At 49.8% G+C, this 17,035-nt stretch overlaps 4 protein-coding genes across 8 annotated transcripts in view; 2 read left to right on the top strand and 2 right to left on the bottom strand.

The window, feature by feature from the left end:
* The window catches only part of LOC113209971 (uncharacterized), a 6,582-nt gene extending 720 nt beyond the window's left edge, over window positions 1-5,862 (top strand). The window contains exons 2-10 of the mRNA XM_026427750.2: window positions 46-284; window positions 363-641; window positions 724-962; window positions 1,039-1,278; window positions 1,352-1,645; window positions 1,748-2,053; window positions 2,303-2,590; window positions 2,679-2,973; window positions 3,953-5,862. Of these exons, the coding sequence (XP_026283535.2) occupies window positions 65-284; window positions 363-641; window positions 724-962; window positions 1,039-1,278; window positions 1,352-1,645; window positions 1,748-2,053; window positions 2,303-2,590; window positions 2,679-2,973; window positions 3,953-5,580 (3,789 nt within the window). The 5' untranslated portion in view covers window positions 46-64 and the 3' untranslated portion in view covers window positions 5,581-5,862. The remainder of the gene's footprint in view (window positions 1-45; window positions 285-362; window positions 642-723; window positions 963-1,038; window positions 1,279-1,351; window positions 1,646-1,747; window positions 2,054-2,302; window positions 2,591-2,678; window positions 2,974-3,952) is intronic.
* LOC113209972 (uncharacterized) lies at window positions 5,857-9,249 on the bottom strand. Its single transcript, XM_026427751.2, has 4 exons — window positions 9,049-9,249; window positions 8,698-8,848; window positions 8,470-8,624; window positions 5,857-8,378 (listed from the first exon to the last, which is right to left on the bottom strand). The coding sequence occupies exons 2-4, from the start codon at window positions 8,844-8,846 to the stop codon at window positions 6,013-6,015; spliced, it is 2,670 nt and encodes an 889-aa protein (XP_026283536.1). The 5' UTR covers window positions 8,847-8,848; window positions 9,049-9,249; the 3' UTR covers window positions 5,857-6,012.
* A 224-nt stretch (window positions 9,250-9,473) lies between these two features.
* LOC113209975 (uncharacterized) lies at window positions 9,474-11,559 on the top strand. The gene is made up of 5 exons (XM_026427756.2): window positions 9,474-9,776; window positions 9,914-10,183; window positions 10,281-10,426; window positions 10,507-10,702; window positions 10,785-11,559. The coding sequence occupies exons 1-5, from the start codon at window positions 9,596-9,598 to the stop codon at window positions 11,348-11,350; spliced, it is 1,359 nt and encodes a 452-aa protein (XP_026283541.1). The 5' UTR covers window positions 9,474-9,595; the 3' UTR covers window positions 11,351-11,559.
* Window positions 11,459-17,035, bottom strand: part of LOC113209974 (uncharacterized) — a 16,542-nt gene continuing 10,965 nt past the window's right edge. For 2 of the 5 annotated variants that reach the window (XM_052271827.1, XM_052271832.1), the window contains exons 4-15: window positions 16,935-17,029; window positions 16,719-16,861; window positions 16,515-16,644; window positions 16,186-16,424; window positions 15,869-16,111; window positions 15,504-15,785; window positions 15,073-15,342; window positions 14,527-14,751; window positions 14,185-14,421; window positions 13,846-14,071; window positions 13,568-13,674; window positions 11,459-13,289 (exon numbers count right to left, since the gene is read on the bottom strand). In XM_052271827.1, the coding sequence (XP_052127787.1) occupies window positions 11,826-13,289; window positions 13,568-13,674; window positions 13,846-14,071; window positions 14,185-14,421; window positions 14,527-14,751; window positions 15,073-15,342; window positions 15,504-15,785; window positions 15,869-16,111; window positions 16,186-16,424; window positions 16,515-16,644; window positions 16,719-16,861; window positions 16,935-17,029 (3,661 nt within the window). In that variant the 3' untranslated portion in view covers window positions 11,459-11,825. The remainder of the gene's footprint in view (window positions 13,290-13,567; window positions 13,675-13,845; window positions 14,072-14,184; window positions 14,422-14,526; window positions 14,752-15,072; window positions 15,343-15,503; window positions 15,786-15,868; window positions 16,112-16,185; window positions 16,425-16,514; window positions 16,645-16,718; window positions 16,862-16,934; window positions 17,030-17,035) is intronic. The other 3 variants (XM_052271829.1, XM_052271830.1, XM_052271828.1) reach the window with 3 other exon arrangements.

Raw genomic sequence — 17,035 nt, 5'->3', positions numbered from 1 at the left:
GAAGTTTCTCGCCACTCGCTGATAACAAGTTTCTCCTGCCTCCAGCTCCGCTCCACACTTGAGGATGCCTGCAGCGCGACACGAGCGTGACGTGGTGCTGGGCGTCGACCTCGGCACCACCAACTCGGTCGTGGCCGTCGTCCAGGACGGCGACGCAGAGGTGCTCGTCAACGACGTCGGCAACCGGCTGACGCCCAGCTGCGTCCATGTCCCGGGCTCTGGCCGCCAGGTGGGCGAGGCGGCCCTGCGCATGGCCGTCAGCGACCCCGAGCACACCGTCCGCAGTAAGTGTCGGCCCGGGGCCCGGCCCGCCCGCCTCCCGATTGTCCTCGTCCTGTCCTCATCCGGAGCCTTGTTCGCAGACGTGAAGCGCGTGCTGGGGCTCCCCGCGGACGCCATCACGAATGACCCCTCCAGACCACTAGGAGGAGTCGTAAGAGTTCGGAATGCCAGCGAGGGCGTCGGCGCCGTCCTGAAGCTCGGCGAGCGTTTCCCCCTTGCCACCGAGGAGGTGGCCGCCACGATCCTAGTGGAGCTGAAGAAGGCGGCGGAGGCGCACCTGGGGCGCGCCGTCAACAAGGCGGTGATCGCCGTGCCGACCTACTTCAACGCGGCGCAGCGCCACGCCGTGAGGGACGCAGGTGAGCAGGGAAGTCCCCGCCGAGCGCGGGCTCGACTCACCGCGTAGCCTGGTGACGGTGTTAACAAGCGTCGTCTGTGCAGGGACGCTCGCCGGGCTAGAAGTACTGCGGCTGGTGAACGAGCCCACGGCCGCCGCCATGGCGTACGCGCACGACCGGGAGTTCACCAAGACCATCGTGGTGGTGGACGTGGGGGGCGGCGGCAGCAGCATCTCTGTCGTCCGGGTGGAGCACGACAAGATCAGCGTCCTAGCCAGCTCGGGCCAGCGCCTACCGGGCGGGGAGGACTTCGACAACATGATGGTGGAGCACCTCAAGCAGGCGAGTCATCTGGTAGTTAGCCCTTTTCCCGTTGGGCCTCTACGCGCATCTCCACCAACATCTGTCTTGTCCTCAGGTGATCCTCGATCAGCACGGAAAGTCTGTGCAGGACGCGCGCTCATTGGAGCTGCTGCGTGCGCACTGGGAGAAGGCAAAGCAGAAGCTGTCGCGCATACCAACCACCAAGATTTCCACCTTCCTCCCCGACGTGGACCTGGAGTTCCAGTACGAGGCAAGCCGCGGCGACCTGGAGAAATGCAGGCCGCTGTTCGAGCGCATCGTCGGCGCCCTGCTGGAAGTGCTGGACGCAGCAGAGGTAGGCGCCGTCCTGGTGGACGCTCCACGGGACGTGGCTTCAACTTTATTCCCTGCTCGCTTTTCGCTGGCAGGTGCAGAAAGAGGCTGTGGACGACATCCTGCTAGTGGGCGGCTCCACTCGGGTGCACCGCGTGCGCGAGCTGGTGCAGGAGGCCCTTAGCGACACGCGGCTGTGCAAGGCCGTCCACCAGGACGAGGACGTGGCCAAGGGCGCCGCGCTCCTCGGGGCTGGCTGCTTCCAGGTGAAGGACGTGACCGCCCTGCATATCAACGTCATGCACAACGGCGAGGAGATCACCATCGCCGCCAACACCCAGCTCCCGTACAAGAACTGCAAAACCTCGGCGAAGGACGCCGCAGTCATGGTAAGTTTCTTCTTCCAGTCAGGCGAGCGTGTTCTCAGTTCTCGGAGTACGCCGCAGTTGGCAGACTGGCTCATGCAGGCGGTTCGACTCGCTGCCCCACAGGTGCGCCAAGGACACTGGGTCAACCGGGGCGCCGAAGAGATGCCGCTGACGGCCATCATCGAGGCGCCCAGGAGGGCTCGCATCTCCTTCGCGGGGATCCAGGTGGACGAGAGCGGCCTGTTCGAATTCCTGGACGCCCGCGGCAGGCCGTTGGAGGTGGTGCCCCGGGGCTGCCTGTCGAGGCAGAAGCTCGCGGAGCTACGGGACAGGAACCGTGAGCGCGAGCGTGAGCAGGAGGGCGAGAAGAGCATGATGGAGGCGAAGAACGCGCTCGAGGCCAAGTGCCGCACGCTCATAGCCCTGCAGGTGAGATGAGGGTGACAACTAACTCCTGGCTGGGTGTGGAAATAATGGGAGACTTTGCCTTCTAAATTTTTCGTCGATTCGAAGTCGAAGTGGCCAGAGGTGAGACACTTGGGCGGCGAATCGAGAAAAGCTTTCAAGACACGTCTAACCCCCCCCCCCCCCCGGGGGGTCTGGCTGTATGGCTGTCTGGCTGGCTGCTATGGCTGAAGGGCCAGGACCCACAATCACTCACCATCCCACTGTTCACAGGTGGCCGACGACGACCCGGACGCGGAGTTTATTGGCCAGGTGAAGCGGGCGTGTCAGGAGAGGCTCGACTGGCTGCAGGGCAACTCTGACGCGACCCGCGAGGAAGTCGACTACGAACTGGAGCTGGTAACTAAGGGGGAGGTGTGTCTGAGTGACACCAGGAAGGCCCGAGCGTTGGACGCGCTAGAACGCGAAGGGGAGCGGAGGCGTGCCGAAGAGGAGGAGGCGCTCAGGGTGCGCGCCAGGACCGCCCTGGCCGAGACGTGCCGCGCCGTGGCCGCCAAGCAGGTAGGCGAAGGTGTGGGCCGGCGGGGAAACTATAGTTCACTCGCCGCGGTTGCGCGCACTTACTTACACCACGCCCGTCCTCGGCCAGGTACCCGACGACGACCAGGACGCTGCGGCCTTCGCGCACCTACAGGAGCGGTGTGGGCACGAGCTGATCTGGCTGCAAAACAACCCCGAGGGGGCCCTCGAAGAGTTGGACCGCAAGAGGGCAGAGATCGACCAAGAGTGGTCGGATCTGCTCCAAAAGGGAGAGGATCGCGCTCGTCGTCGGCACGAAGCGCGCCCCAGAACCGCTTCCTCCGTCTCGCAGCCGCGAGACGCCAGGCAAGCGAAGGGCATTGGCGCCGGGACCTCCAGCGTCTCCTCGCGAGACGTCTGTCAAGGTGAGCAGGCGGCAACCCGCAGTCAAGACTTTCCGCGGAACTTTCGACAGCGGAGCCAGCGGAGGGTCGGCGGTCATAGCGAGGGCCCAGGCTGTCATCACGATGATGTGGAACAGGGGAGGGTGTCTAAGAAACAGAAACGTGGCGTTTTAAGTAGATGCTCTATTCAGTAAAAGTGAGGGACCCAGCAGCGAATCCAGCGAGTCTATGTGCGACGTCTAAATCCGACAGTGTTCCTTGCGCACGGAGATACATACGGAGGAGTTAACAGGGGCGGCATTAGTTTTATTGACAAAATGGGCCAAATGGTTAAACATAGTCTGACCTACTGGTGACGCAATAAAAACATGTAATTGAATGCTCAGAATCTGTCTCATTTCTGTGCGTATCAGCCGATGCCGTGGCTTGGTGCGTGACTCGTGCCCCGACCCTCCCTGATCAAGGGATCGTCCAGAAAGTACGTCCGTCATTCATTCGCCGTCATTGCCTAGTTCATTCTTGAGCAAGCTCTCATAGCGCCTGGCAGGTAGGCAATATCTTTCCTGTGGTGCATGCGTGTGCGCAGGTTGGCCTACCCCGAGTCTCGCAGGCGCTGAGCTTCCGTCACTCACCCGCCGAATGAATCTGAGAGAAACGGGCGTTCTTTGTGGACGATCACTGCTCTGCACGCGCCGGTCGCGGTCGCGGCCGGACTCGTGTCCAGAGTCTCCTCTCTAGGACTCTACTTCCTGGTCACTCTGCGTGCGCGCGCAAGTGCGGGGCGGGAGTAGAAACCTATTCAAATAATGAGTGTACACAATGCGAACATTTCGTACCTAGTTCGAAGTGTTGAATTTTATGACCCACTGATATTTTTTTTAAATGCAAAATTTCGTTATTAATTTTCAATGAAGTCCAGTTTGCGTTTTCTCAAACGTTTTGTAGCTTTAGTTGTGTGTACACTGCAGTTTGAACACGTTTCGTTCCTCCTGCCCCACAGGCGATGGCGAGCCGGCTTCCACAAACGTCTCTATGGAGGCGGCGGGGGCCGCAGAGCGAGAGCGGACCGACCACCAGCAGGCACAGATCCTCCTAAAGGAAACCTACAAACATGTCTTCACTGTGGAGGGACTCCGGCGCAAGTCTTTTACTCCGCCTCTGTCGCCCGATTCTGCCAAGGGTCCCACGTCGAGGTGGTTGCAGGAGCACCCGGACGAGACTCTGCGCGCCCTGGGCCAGGACGTCGCCCAGGAAGCGCTCCTCGAGGCTAGGAGGGCGGGGGCGGCCGTGCTACTCGTGGACGCAGTGCAGGGCTGCGTGGCGCTGAGCGTGCGCTACCTGCGGGGCGAGGCCGCCAGGGCGCCGGTGGAGCGCCTGCTGGCGCTGAGGGACGCCTTCACGACGACGGGCGGCGACTTGCTCAGGCACCTGGACGAGCTAAGCGCCGGGGAGGATCCGGCCGCGCTGACACGCGTCCTCCTTGGTGTTAGCTGGGAGGACGACCTCGGCCCCGTCAGCGCCGCCGCCGGCGAGCTGCTCGCCCGCCTCCAGGTCAGGGCCAGCGCGGAGCAGCACGCCGACGGCCGGCGCCCCGCCCCTGTGCGGCTCTGGGTCGGCGGCCACAGCCTGGAGATGCGTTTGGCCAACGAGTGCGCCGGGCAGCACCCAGAGGCTAGGTCGTTCTTCGAGCACGTGCACACCGTCATGGAGCTGTTCTTCGGTCCTGGGGGTGGGTTCGGGCTGCTGAGGCGGCACTGCCCCACGGTGCGGCGCGAGGACGGCGCCTCGGTGCGCGGCCTGGTGCAGATGCTGGCGCTCCCGGGCGCCGGCGGCGCGGAGGGCGTGACCAAGGCGCTCGTCGACCTGCGGGCGCAGAGCCGCCATCGCAGGACGCGCGCCGCCGTGGACGAACTCCTGGGCGTCATGCAGGACCCAATCTTCCTCGCTTGCGCCTGTATCTTCGACCAGTTATTTTCCTCGTTCCGGAGCGTGGGGCGTGTCTTAGTTTTGGAGACCACCGAGTACTCAAACCCGGCCGTCTTAGAACATTTATCTGCCGACCTCAAGGCACAGGCGCGCGAGGACGCCAAGCTACGCTTCGAGTCGAGGCGCGAGTTTTCCAAGCTGGCGACTCGGTTGTCGGAGACGGCGAGGACGGCCGTGGATCAGTGCATCCGCGAGACCGCCCCTGCTACCTGGGTGCAGCACGTCGTGGCCTTTGGGGGGGACGCCGACCACCCTTTGCTGCAGTCCGTCCCCCGCGAGGTGCGGCTCAGCGTCCTGGACGACCTGCGGCGCGCACGCGAGCTGGGGCTGGCCGCGACAGACCCGTGGGCGCTGCTGCAGGCGCTGCCGCCCGCGCGCTTCCGGGCGGACTTCCCCGACCTGGACAAGGCCCTCGTGGCGCTGCTCACCGCGCCACTGCTGCCGTGCCGGGGCCCGGGTGGCGCAGAGGCCCGCTCTGTCGACCTCCTGCGGAAGGGCATGCTGGCGGCCAGCGACTGCCCCGACGTCGTCCTGGAGCCCGTCATACTGCTGCTGTCATCTACGGACTGGTCCGGAGTGTATGACCGCGAAAAGGATTTCTGTCCGTTGCTGAAGGCACTGGTCCCCATAGTTCAGCAGTAGTTATAAGAGTAACGTAGTTTGTAGAGTTAGCACCTTCTAGTCATCATTGTCAGTGGACTGTTTGATTGTAATGACTGAATTTTTTCTGACTGTTTTAATTTAACACCACAAACTGTGGACCAATGCATGTTAATTATTTTATTACTTTTTTGTAGAGCTCTAAGCAGTGTAAGTCGTGTTACAAAATTTGTTTTAAGGAAACCACAATGATTTTGTAGAAAAAACTTTTAACTGGTTGAGTTTTGATTGAACTTGATTAAAGAAATGCTTTGATGGTTAAAAGGTAGAAAAATTTATTGGCCAGATAAAACCAGATAAAATTATACTATGACTAATAGCAATAAAATCTAAACAAGACAAAGAATAGATTACAAAGTACACTTAAAATGTAACAAGGTATCATCACAATTACTATGTTTATCAGAAGAGCTCTCACTCAATTCTACCAGTAGTTATAGGTTCAACAACAAAAGCATCATGTCTGTCTTCAATTTCAATCATGAAACATACATAGGATAGACATTCTACACGAACTGCCTCATACTCATTCATTTCTGCACACCGATGAATGAATGGGATGAATCCACCAGGTTCTGCACGATATGCAGGTTGTGTATGAAGTTTCTGAACTATGGTATAGAAAGTTGGTTCACAATTCAGACAGACATCATCACAAGAACAATCCGTCACTCGTAAATATGTGTGCACTTTGCCAAAGAATGCACCATTGTTTTTCTGATATTTCACACATGAAGATATGTTCTTGGATCCTTGATCATAACTTTCAGATGAAAAAAGAATATTCTTACGTGTGTTCAATATTCTATCAAAAACACAGTAATTTTGCCCACTGAGTTTTAAAGGACCTAGGGCAAGATATACAACTTCAGGTAAAGTGTCACACCGCCGTAATTTCCCCACAACACAAAAATGACCATACATTGAATGCACTTCAAGTTTTTTACCACTTTTGCTTAGTTTTTCACAGAACTTGTAGGCAGGTCTTTCAACACCTGGTTGCACAGGCTTTAGTTTTGACACATGAAGAAAAAGAGAAGCAGCTGATGTCACTTGGGTTTCTTCCTGATTGTTGCCCTGAGAAAATTTTCTCAGATTCTCATTCAAATTTTCATAAGGGGCACAGGAAGTCACCCAGAGAGGACCAAAGTCCCTTACAACATCAGGCAGATGTATCAGTTGATGGACATGACAAGTCAGGAAGGCATTTCCATACAAATCTTCAAATCTGCTGCAATAGTCAGTAAGCATTTCAGAAGCTAAAACAACATCTTGTTCTGTTACTGAATCTTTGCTTAAGAGATACAGTCCATATACAAGGAGCATGTGATGTTCAAAGTGGAACACAGACATGATATCTTGCAAAAGTGGAAGAGAGTAGATCATGAGGTTGACTTTGAGTTCTGAGGGCTCCCATAACTTTCCAAAACCAGCAAACGATCGTGGCAACTTTTCTACATAATATGGTGGCTTAATTGCACAGAGCCGGCGATCATACAACTGTAAAAATCCAAATAAAGATGCAGGATGTTTGAAATGATCCTCACTAAAATGAGCTTTGTTCAAAACTTTTGATATGCCAATATAGGCATCATGCATGTCAATTGCAGTTGTCTCAATAGGGTGATATACAAAGGAAAGGGCACTAGTCCCTTTTACACCATAAACTGATCTTCTGGCTTTGAGGGCCTTGTCAGCATGTACCAGCGTCTCTTGATAAGTCCTCTTTTGAGGATAACGTTGAAATTTGTATACTGCTTGATTATTTTCTTTCACACTTCTTATTTTACATTTTTGACAACCGAAAGTACTTGATGGGTGAGACATGTTTAAGAATAAGGCTTTTGCCGTTAGATCACACACACCACATATAACAATACCTCTAACTAAAACTGGTTCAGGAACTTCTGGAACCCTAAATTGAACTCCTTTGTTGAGAGAATGAAAGTCTTCTCTTATACCTCTCAAAAAAAGATGTGGTACAGGTTTGCGAGAGCCAAACCAAATTCCAGCGAGCAGCACATTCTCTGGCTTGGTTCTTTCTTGAAAAGGCAATTCATTTATAGTAAGATAAAATGGCCAGATTTCATTTTCAGAAAATGTAGAAAGTTTAATTCCATCAGTATACCAACTAAAGGATATATTGTTGGCATCAGAAAGAATGTTACCTCTGGAACTCAAAGCTTTATAAACATTTCCATCATAAATATCATCATAGCTGTTTACTCCAAGTTTGCTTCTTTTAAAGCGATGCATGAGCAAAGTTTTAAAACCTTCTCTTCCATAGAGAGCTTCAAGTTGAGGTAGAATAGGAACTTCAACAAAAAATGCAACTCCTCTATGTTCATTGCATCGTCCACAGATTTGATCTCTGCCTTGCAGAGTCTCAAAACAGGTAGTGCAATAGTAATGTCTGACAACCTGAGATTTACTCTTTGCAAAATGTTTTCTAAACAAACGGACGTTATCCTTGCACAAATTTGAAGAAGGACAATGAACTGATATCAACTGCAACACATCATCCAAACAAGATCTTGAAAGATTATGAGTGAAAGCCAATGTGAGAATAGAGAGCATACTCTCATTCACAGTGATTGGAGCTGCATAGTACAATGGTGGATCGCGCTCATCTGCACCAGTATCAATATCATTATCAGACAGATCGGAATCTTCTTCTTGCTCATTTAGCTCTGCTCTTAACTCTGCCAAATCTTTTGAAGGACGAGAAGGTGAAGGTGGGAAAAATTCATCATCAGGGTCTTCGACAGAGCTGCCCTCACCTATAAGAAATTTGCATGAGGTTAGACTTCAAGGCTGAAACACAATAATACGTACGCAAAGAAGTTTTCAAAAAATATCATGTACACTCACTTGAGCCATCTGAAGCATCACCATCATTTGACACGGTATCACAGTCCAATGGAGAATTGTTGTTAGGAATGTCATCTTCAAGATTATCTAAGTTTAAGTCCTCTTCCTCTAGAGGATGGCTAAGTGGTTCTGGCGAGGAGAGGTCAAGATTTGTACTGTAAAATGAAGAGACAATAATGAGTGCAAATGGTGATAGAGAAAAGTACATATGGAAGAATGACGACTTACTCGCTCCTCTCTTGATGATTTGGTTGATGAAGAGATTCTCCTTCTCCACTCTCGTCAGATATATTTCCATCTCCTGTGCTTGACACTCGCCGACGTCGAGATGGATTTCTTCTGGGCAAAGACCCCTCCACAGAAGGTCGTTTTACCATTTCTGAAATTCAACAGAATTCATATGATCAAAAGGCATGGCAAGGTTGAAAAGTCTCATAGTTCTAGAGGTTTCAGGCACAAGAAAGAAAAAAAAATCACTTAACCAAAATAAAATATACCTAGGTGACAGATATAAAAGAAGTATTGGATGAATTATGCACAACACACGAACCGGTGTCACAGAACATAACCTCGACCTACCTTACAAAGAAGTGATAAGCTCGTTAAAAGTTGTGTGGCAACTGCAGTGAACTATAGAATTGATACCAGAAAAATAATTAAATGCCAAATCAAAAGAAATATCTTGGTTCCTGTCCGGAAATCATTCTTGAACGATTGTTGTTGTCGGCGTAGGTGCAAGTGTTGGTGTTTGGTAGGCGCCAAAAATTAATTTTATCGAGGGACTGGTTTTTATGTTGTATGAAAAATTGCTTGGCCTTTCACTAATTTTATTTTATTATTATTATCAGACACATCAACGCATCACGAATCATTCTTTGCTTATCATTATTTTATTTTATTTTTTAATGTGTTTTTAACGAGATGGTTTGGGCTAGATTTAGGGTTTAGGTAAGTTTGTGTTTTCTTCTCATAGGCAGAGAAGTGGGGTACATTCCGATAAAGCTTTGATGTTGTGTTGTTGTGAAGGGGAAAAAATTTGAATACCTCATCGGCATGTCGTGGAGGTTATTTTGGTGATTCAGTTTTAGTCGTTTAGATTTCTGATTTATTAGTGACAGTTTTGGCAATGGCACCCAAGTATGTGCTGGTGTTCTGGACCAAGTCAAGGAAAATCAGCGTTGTGCATGAGAATTCTTTCGTTAAATCATTCGGCGCAGATGGAGATGAAATACCCATTTGCGAGGGTACCATTCGTATGGTATTAATAGGGGACAAACGCTATGAGGCAAGAGTACTAAGACTTTGCTGTGAGTAGCTGACACCTAGCATCCTCTCTGATCAAACGTTTTTGCGTGAGGTGCACTGTTTTTTTTTAAAAAAAAACAATTGGTTGACAACTTGGTTAATTTTACATTATGTTACATTTTCTCTATATGATTGGCAGCTTCCAAAAAATATCTAGAGTCACTAGTTGTGACCAAAGATGGAGAAATATTACTGCATGGTGCCAAACCACCATGCAAAGACCTACTGGCACAGAAAAGCAAGCTGCAAGATGACGACACTGAAGACCACAGTTCTGCTTCTGATCGGAACATTTTGAAACCTCTTCCTAGGAATAGTGATGAGCAGCCAGTAGGCCAGAATGGAACTACGGACTGTACTCACGGCTGCCCAGGCTGCTGCAGTGGCACTCTACCTCCTTTTCCCACATGTGAGTTCATCACACTACCCAAGAAAATTCTTACCTTTTTGCAAGGCCAATTCAGATATTATCTCACCGGGTAATTCGTTTTTGCTTTATTTTGCAGTACCTGACGGGTTTGTTAGTACTCTTGTCTCCCTTGCAGAGTATTTTCAACAGTTTCAGAACACTACATCTGATAAAGTTGTAGTTCCGTCTGCTCCTGCCATGTCCAAAAACCCTGACAGTTGGCAATGGCCTTCACGTGAAAAAGTAAGCTCATTCTACTTCATTACTCACATTACCTAACCATTCCCATTTGCCTTCATTTTGTCAAATCTACTGTTGTATAGATTGAACTGAAGAAAGGAGCTGGAGTATGGATAGATGCTATCAAACTGGAGAAGATTCTTGGTCAAGCTGACATCACCAAGAAACCACCTCATCAAACACTTGTGAAGAGTTTATTGTTAGACCTTTTAGGGCTTGAGAAGTATGTTGAGACATCTGCAGAAAAAATAGATCGTAGATTAATATCTGCTGTTGTTGGTGAGTTGAAGTAGATAGCATTTTTCAAAAGTGATGAAACATCCTCTACACTGTAGAACTCTAATTATATTTTTATTTCCAGGTTTTACCAATGACAAGTACCCAGAGTTGGCACAGCCTGTTGAACGTTATTACCGATGTATAAACCTTAATCGAGGTTACATGCAGAAGAGAAAAAATGAAGGAGCCTTTGGCTTTGAGGAAACTGGAGAATCAAACAGCAGTAGGACACGGCGATCTGAAGTTAGCCGCTCTTCAAAAAGGTTCTCTGAGGAAATGACTAGTTCACGCCCCAAAAGAGGCAGAAAACCTAAGGAGACCCCATCATTTACTGATTCTAACTCTCTTAGTAACTATGAGGGCTCTGATCAACTTGTCATTCCCCTTGAATGTGAAAGTGATGAGGAAATTCCAATTTTGTCAAGTAATGATGTTAACAACATTTTTGTTGTACCCAGCAGTAACTCAAACACAGAGAGTTCTCAGCCTAGTGGAACTCAGTCTAGGAAATCTTTAGGGTCAAATGTTGAAGTATACGATCTGCATGATGATGGTGAAGAGACATTCACCCGTGAATCACCTGCAGTGAAAGTCGAGCCAGATTTCAGTCATTTGGAAATTGAAGGAGCACTAGATATTGATTTTTAGTTAAGATTCTTGCTGTATGTAAATTAACTAGAGACTGGTTATTTCCTCTTCATATCCTATTGTGATTTATAGACTTAGGAATTTTTAAATCATGTACCCAACAAGCTATTTGTTTACCTAGAATCATGATTATTATTTTTTAAGTTTTACTGTAAGTGACATTGTACAAGATTACACTTATTAAAAGCATATTAAACAATCGAACACAATATTTTAATTCTTTAATGTTTCTACAATCAGGCAAGATGATTCCGTCACTGAAATCAGCCAGATAGAAATTAGTCAACTAACTTTGACAAATATAACATCAAACTTTCACTTAACACACAAATAAGTGAACTTTCAGGAAAATCAGTCAAATAAACATATATTTACACCTAAATGAAAGTTCTGCAGTCAACATAAATGGAACTTCTTCCTGCGGGCGGCGCAAATGCTGCCTCAACATAACATAAAATCGTGTGTCCCATGCTATTCACATGGCAGTCTGCTGACGGTGCCACATCTTGGTCGCCCTGTCCAGGACATGGCCGTCTCGAGCTCCCCTGGGACTCATGGCCACCACGATGGCGTGGGGGAGGCTGTACAGCGGGCAGGTGCGCAGGCGGCGCGAGCCCTCCCGCAGCAGGTCGACCGCGCGCGAGCTCTCGGGCGGGGCCGCGTATGGGAGCGCGGAGATGCTGCTCAGCTTCTCGCCCAGGGCGGGGAAGTGCTCCCTGCAGTGGAGCAGCAACGCGGGCACCGAGGGGAAGGCGGGGTGCTCCACGCCGGAGAAGCCCTGCCCCATGCGTTGCACGTCGGCCACGAACGCCTTGTCGTCCACCCTTGAGAGCAGCTCCGGCGGCGGGTTGCCCAAGCCCAGGAAGGGGTGCAAGATTTGCATGTACGGGTAGTACTCGGCCAGGACGCGCTCAACCAGCTCCAGCACGTCGGCCGTCGAACTGGTGCACAGCCTCACCGTCTGCGATAGATACTCTTCGTCCGCCTCGGTCCACTTTCTGGCACGGCTCTGCAGCAGCGGAGCCCGCATGCGGTTCAGCAAATTGGCCTCGCAGGCCGGGACATTGAACTCCGGGAAGAACTCCGCACGCCGCAGCAGCTCACCGAAGTCCAAGTCGGGGCTGAACGGGTGAGTCAGCCTGAAGAGTTCGTCGAACAGCTGGATCACGCACCAGAAGGAAGAGCGCGGCCAATCGGACAAGACGCTGCCGTGCAGGTGCCTGGCGTGCTGTTGCTGGGCTGGGTCGTGCTTCGCCACCTCGAACAGCGCCTTGAGCACCGCCTCGCGGTGTCTGCGTGTGAAGCCCACGCTGTCCTCGTACGTGGCCCAGGGGTCGTCGCCGTCCTCCAGGTCCCCGCACGCGTCCCTGAGCACCGGGAACCACCGGCCGTCCGCGGCGAACAATTTCCTCAACGCGTCGAGGGTGCAGAAGGTGTCGCTGACGCCGAGGGGAGCCTTTTCAGCGTCAAAATCAGTCTCGGCGGCGGCCGCGTGGAGCTTGGCCACCACCATCTCGTCCAGGCGGCTCCTGCCGGGCAGCTTTAGAATGCGTGTCGGGTCTGCCACAGCGTCCCGCATGCGCGCCAGGAAGGCCTCCCCGTAGGCGCCCGAGGAGTCTGTGCAAACCCCCATCAGCCACTTGTGCCTCCAGTCCACGCCGCAGCGAGAGCACAGCGCCTGGAAGTCCGCGAAGAGCACGTCATCTGCAGCAGGCACCCCGAGGGAGTAGTCCACCTGGCGCACCAGCAGCAGGCGTTCCACAGTGTTGCCGGCGGCATCCGCGAAGCAAACGCCGAGCGACAAGAGGTCGCACCGCTCCGTGACGGCCTTGTCGACGAGCAAGACCGCCCTCTGGGCCGCGTGCGCCTCGCGCAGGGCCTGCATGGCCAGGGCGTCGGCGAGACAGGACAGCATCAACGGGGGAACCGCGAGCGGAGCCTGAGGGACAAACACAAAGAAACATCTGAGGAAAATTCACGGTACACGCTGCTTGAGACGTACTTGAAATTATTGTTTCGCTAATTCAAGAAAAGGCATGAGCAAAAATAAATAAATAAAGAAATGATATATAAAATGTACGGTAATCAAATGAATTGATAATTTTAAATACCATAACATGGATGCCTCAATGTTGACATATTTAAAATTTTTATTAACATTCTGTCAATGTTTGAAAATATGTTGGTTGGCCTCTGGCAGCAACTACATATATTTACCTGGGCGCTATCAGCAATAACCGCCTGTACGTTGTCCCACACCACAGCAAAATTGTCCTGTGGCCTAGTCTGGGTCAGATCACACTTCCCAACCAGAACTCCTACAGGTATACAATTTAAGGTGAATTACAGCATTACAGAATACAACATAACTCCAATAATAATTTTTTGTAAAGTAACAGCAAAAACAAAAAAGGAATGGAATAAAGATAATTTTATCAATTTTGTTACAAGACTTCAGGATGACTACTACTGAGTAATTACACAAAACATAGTACCTGCAAAATTCTTTTCATTCGCCTCCTCATCCACCTCCATAAAATTATGGACTGCATTAGCAACTTCATCGCGTAAGCTTGATAAATGCAACAGATCTTCATTGACTTGTTTGCAATACTCCAGCACATTTTCTGCAGATTCTGCAGGCTTCCCTAGAAGCCAGTTCCACTTCTCTGTCCACTTTTCTTTAACTTTGAGGGCCTCTTGGAGAGCAATGTCATTTTGCTGGAACATTAAATATTTTAGAGTTATTTAACAACTAAAATGAGTAGCTGTATGGACAAGAAAGAGCGTAAAATCAATTTGAATACAGAATGGGAAGAACAAGTTATACCTACATCCACAAACATTGCAGCTCTCAGCTTTTCCTCCAAATTCTGCATTGCAATTGTTCTTTTAAAACGTTCGTCCGTCAAAGCTTGATCTTCTTTATGAATGCTTTCATACATTGACATATACTCTTTCGCTGCTTCTAATGAGTCCTTAAAATTTAGAGTTTTAAGCCTGGCACAGAAATCTTTACATCTCTTCTTGAGTTGGACCTCAATATCCCTAGCAATATCACTTTCAGAGATCTGTACAGAATAACAGTGATAATTAGAATGTAAAAGGCAAAAAAATAAATTAAGCACTGAAATTCTATGGTTTATAATAATTTAAGTACAACAGAACTAGTATACCTTACGGTTAAGTATATTATTAAGAGCAAAAGCCAGTTGAGCTTTAGTGTCCTCCTCCTCCTTTTTGGCCATTTCATGGTTCCATGCAACCCCCAATTGGTGTAGTTCCTCCTTTCGCTTTGTTAATTCCTCAAGAGGCGCACGAGGGTTCTCTTCTAGCCACTCAAGTTCCTGAGCAAACTTCTTTTGAAGTACAACTGTACTAGGATGAAGAGGGTCTTTAACCTGTAATAAATCTTTCTGTTTGACAATGCAAAAAGTATTTTTGAAACTATCAGCATTGTAAGAGGAATGATTAATTTTAAAATCTATTTCCATTGCCTTTTTCCTATTCCTGAGACAATTTGTCAATTTGTCCTAAACTTTAAAAAACAGGAACAAGTATTCTTAAGTAGATTAACTTCAAACCACAGAATAAGAAAACACAAGTGCTTCCTACAGCATTTCTTACCTATTTTACTAAAACTTTTGACAAAATTAACCCTGACTTTCTGATATTTCTAATTCGTCAAAATACTGTAAAATTATGCATATTGTATTACTCACCTCCTTAGACAGCTGTTCACGAATAGCATTCTCCAAGATGTTTTTATGCTTGACTCTGTCAAGCTCTAGGGTTTCTTCCATAGCCTGCTTCTCCATTTTTTTTCTCCACTCTCTTTGCTTTCGAAAAGAGAGGCAACCGCGAGGGCGCATAAAGTGTGGTTGGCCATTTGTGCCCTTAAATTTAATTATACCACTTTCACATATACTTAAGATCACATTGGGTACCTCAGGCTTGCTCCAGATGATCACTATTTTCCCATTTTGTTTAAACTGTTCAAAAGGGGATAACAATTTTTACATGACAAAAGGAAAGCACACGAAAGAGAAAACCATAGTACAATCAGTATGAAGTTGATGAATTGTTGGAAATTATTTCCAGGGTTTAGATGTATGTGAGCCACATATCTCAGCTCTGTTATAAATCCCCTTACCTTGATATCATTAGAGCATTGTATCTTTCTACGAAGTGGAACTGGCTGTTGCAAAGGTATTTGATGGAGGGAACTACCCATTGAGAATGAACAAGTTGCTGTTAAAATTTCTTGAGACAATTTCACACAACCTGCCCCCAAAAGAGCAGCACCCTTTGCAACAGCTTCATCTGGATTAATAGCTTTTCCTATTTTACCACCAAGTACTTTTTGAATAAGTGAGCGCAGAGAGGGAATGCGGGTGGATCCTCCAATTAAAATGACATCATCTATTGCATCCACCTGAAATTTGAATAATGTTGAATGTACAAAGCTATATCTTACCCCTTACCAACCTACCCTTAGCCAGCAAGTACATGACGTACCTTTGAAGCCTTTACAATAGACACAATAGTTCGGGCTATAAGATTGAAGCTGACTTCACACACAGATTCAAAATCTTCACGTTTGATGTCTATCTCACAGTCCATATCAACACCAGGCAAGAAAGTAGATATTGAGGCAAGAGGTATTCTGGACAGCTTCTGCTTTGCCCTTTCAAAGTTAGATCTTAAAATTTCATTAGATCTTTCATCAGTGACATCTTTTTGGAGTTTTGATTTTATAATCTACAAACAGCAAAATTACAGTGAAACTGATACTATTTTATTTGTCTACCTCACCAAATCCCAACCCCACTCACCTGCTTGAGGTGCTCCATCATCGTGTTATCGAAGTCCTCCCCGCCCGGCAGAGGCTGGCCCGAGCTGGCCAGGACGCTGATCTTGTCGTGGTCCACCCGGACGACGGAGATGCTGCTGCCGCCGCCCCCCACGTCCACCACCACGATGGTCTTGGTGAACTCCCGTCCGTGCGCGTACGCCATGGCAGCGGCCGTGGGCTCGTTCACCAGCTGCAGCACTTCTAGCCCGGCTAGGGTCCCTGCACAGACAACGCTTCTTGTTAACACAGACACCAGGCTACGCGGCGAGTCGAGCCCGCGCTCGCAGCGGGGACTTCCCCTGCTTTTACCTGCGTCCCTCACGGCGTGGCGCTGCGCCGCGTTGAAGTAGGTCGGCACGGAGATCACTGCCTTGCTGACGGCGCGCCCCAGGTGCGCCTCCGCCGCCTTCTTTAGCTCCACCAGGATCGAGGCGGCCACCTGCAGGGGAAGACCACATGCCGTCACTAAGTCTTCGGCGGGGCGTCGTCGTCGAGTGAAGGCAGGACACTCACCACTTCGGGCGGGAGGCGATGCTCGTCAACAGCCACGAATGCATTGCCGGTCGCCGAGTCAAGCTCCACTCGAACTGGACCGAGGGGCCGGGAGGAGTCCTCGATGATGTCTTGGTAGAGTCGCCCAAGGACGCACTTGATATCTACAAACGAGAGATCACATCGGGCATAGCAAGGCGCAGTCTGTAAGGGCACGCATGGCTCAGGTCTACTCACTCCTCACGGTCTTGTCCGGGTCGGTCACGGCCAGCCGCAGGGCTCCCTCGCCGACCTGGCGCACGTCGGACACGTGCACGCAACTAGGTGTCAACCTGCTA

The sequence above is a fragment of the Frankliniella occidentalis genome, unplaced genomic scaffold, assembly GCF_000697945.3.
Source record: "Frankliniella occidentalis isolate FOCC.00 unplaced genomic scaffold, Focc_3.1 Scaffold176, whole genome shotgun sequence".
NCBI classification, from domain to species: Eukaryota; Metazoa; Arthropoda; class Insecta; order Thysanoptera; family Thripidae; genus Frankliniella; species Frankliniella occidentalis.
This window is presented reverse-complemented; position numbering and strand designations above follow the sequence as displayed.

Bases quoted from the DNA above. Each gene is read 5' to 3' on its own strand.
- LOC113209972 (XM_026427751.2), bottom strand. From the start codon at position 8,846: ATGGTAAAACGACCTTCTGTGGAGGGGTCTTTGCCCAGAAGAAATCCA. The intron at 8,625-8,697 runs GTAAGTCGTCAT...TTCATTTTACAG, and splicing joins AATCATCAAGAGAGGAGCGA to TACAAATCTTGACCTCTCCT. The intron at 8,379-8,469 runs GTGAGTGTACAT...AATTTCTTATAG, and splicing joins TGATGCTTCAGATGGCTCAA to GTGAGGGCAGCTCTGTCGAA.
- LOC113209975 (XM_026427756.2), top strand. From the start codon at position 9,596: ATGGCACCCAAGTATGTGCTGGTGTTCTGGACCAAGTCAAGGAAAATC. The intron at 10,184-10,280 runs GTGAGTTCATCA...TTTATTTTGCAG, and splicing joins TCTACCTCCTTTTCCCACAT to TACCTGACGGGTTTGTTAGT. The intron at 10,427-10,506 runs GTAAGCTCATTC...ACTGTTGTATAG, and splicing joins AATGGCCTTCACGTGAAAAA to ATTGAACTGAAGAAAGGAGC.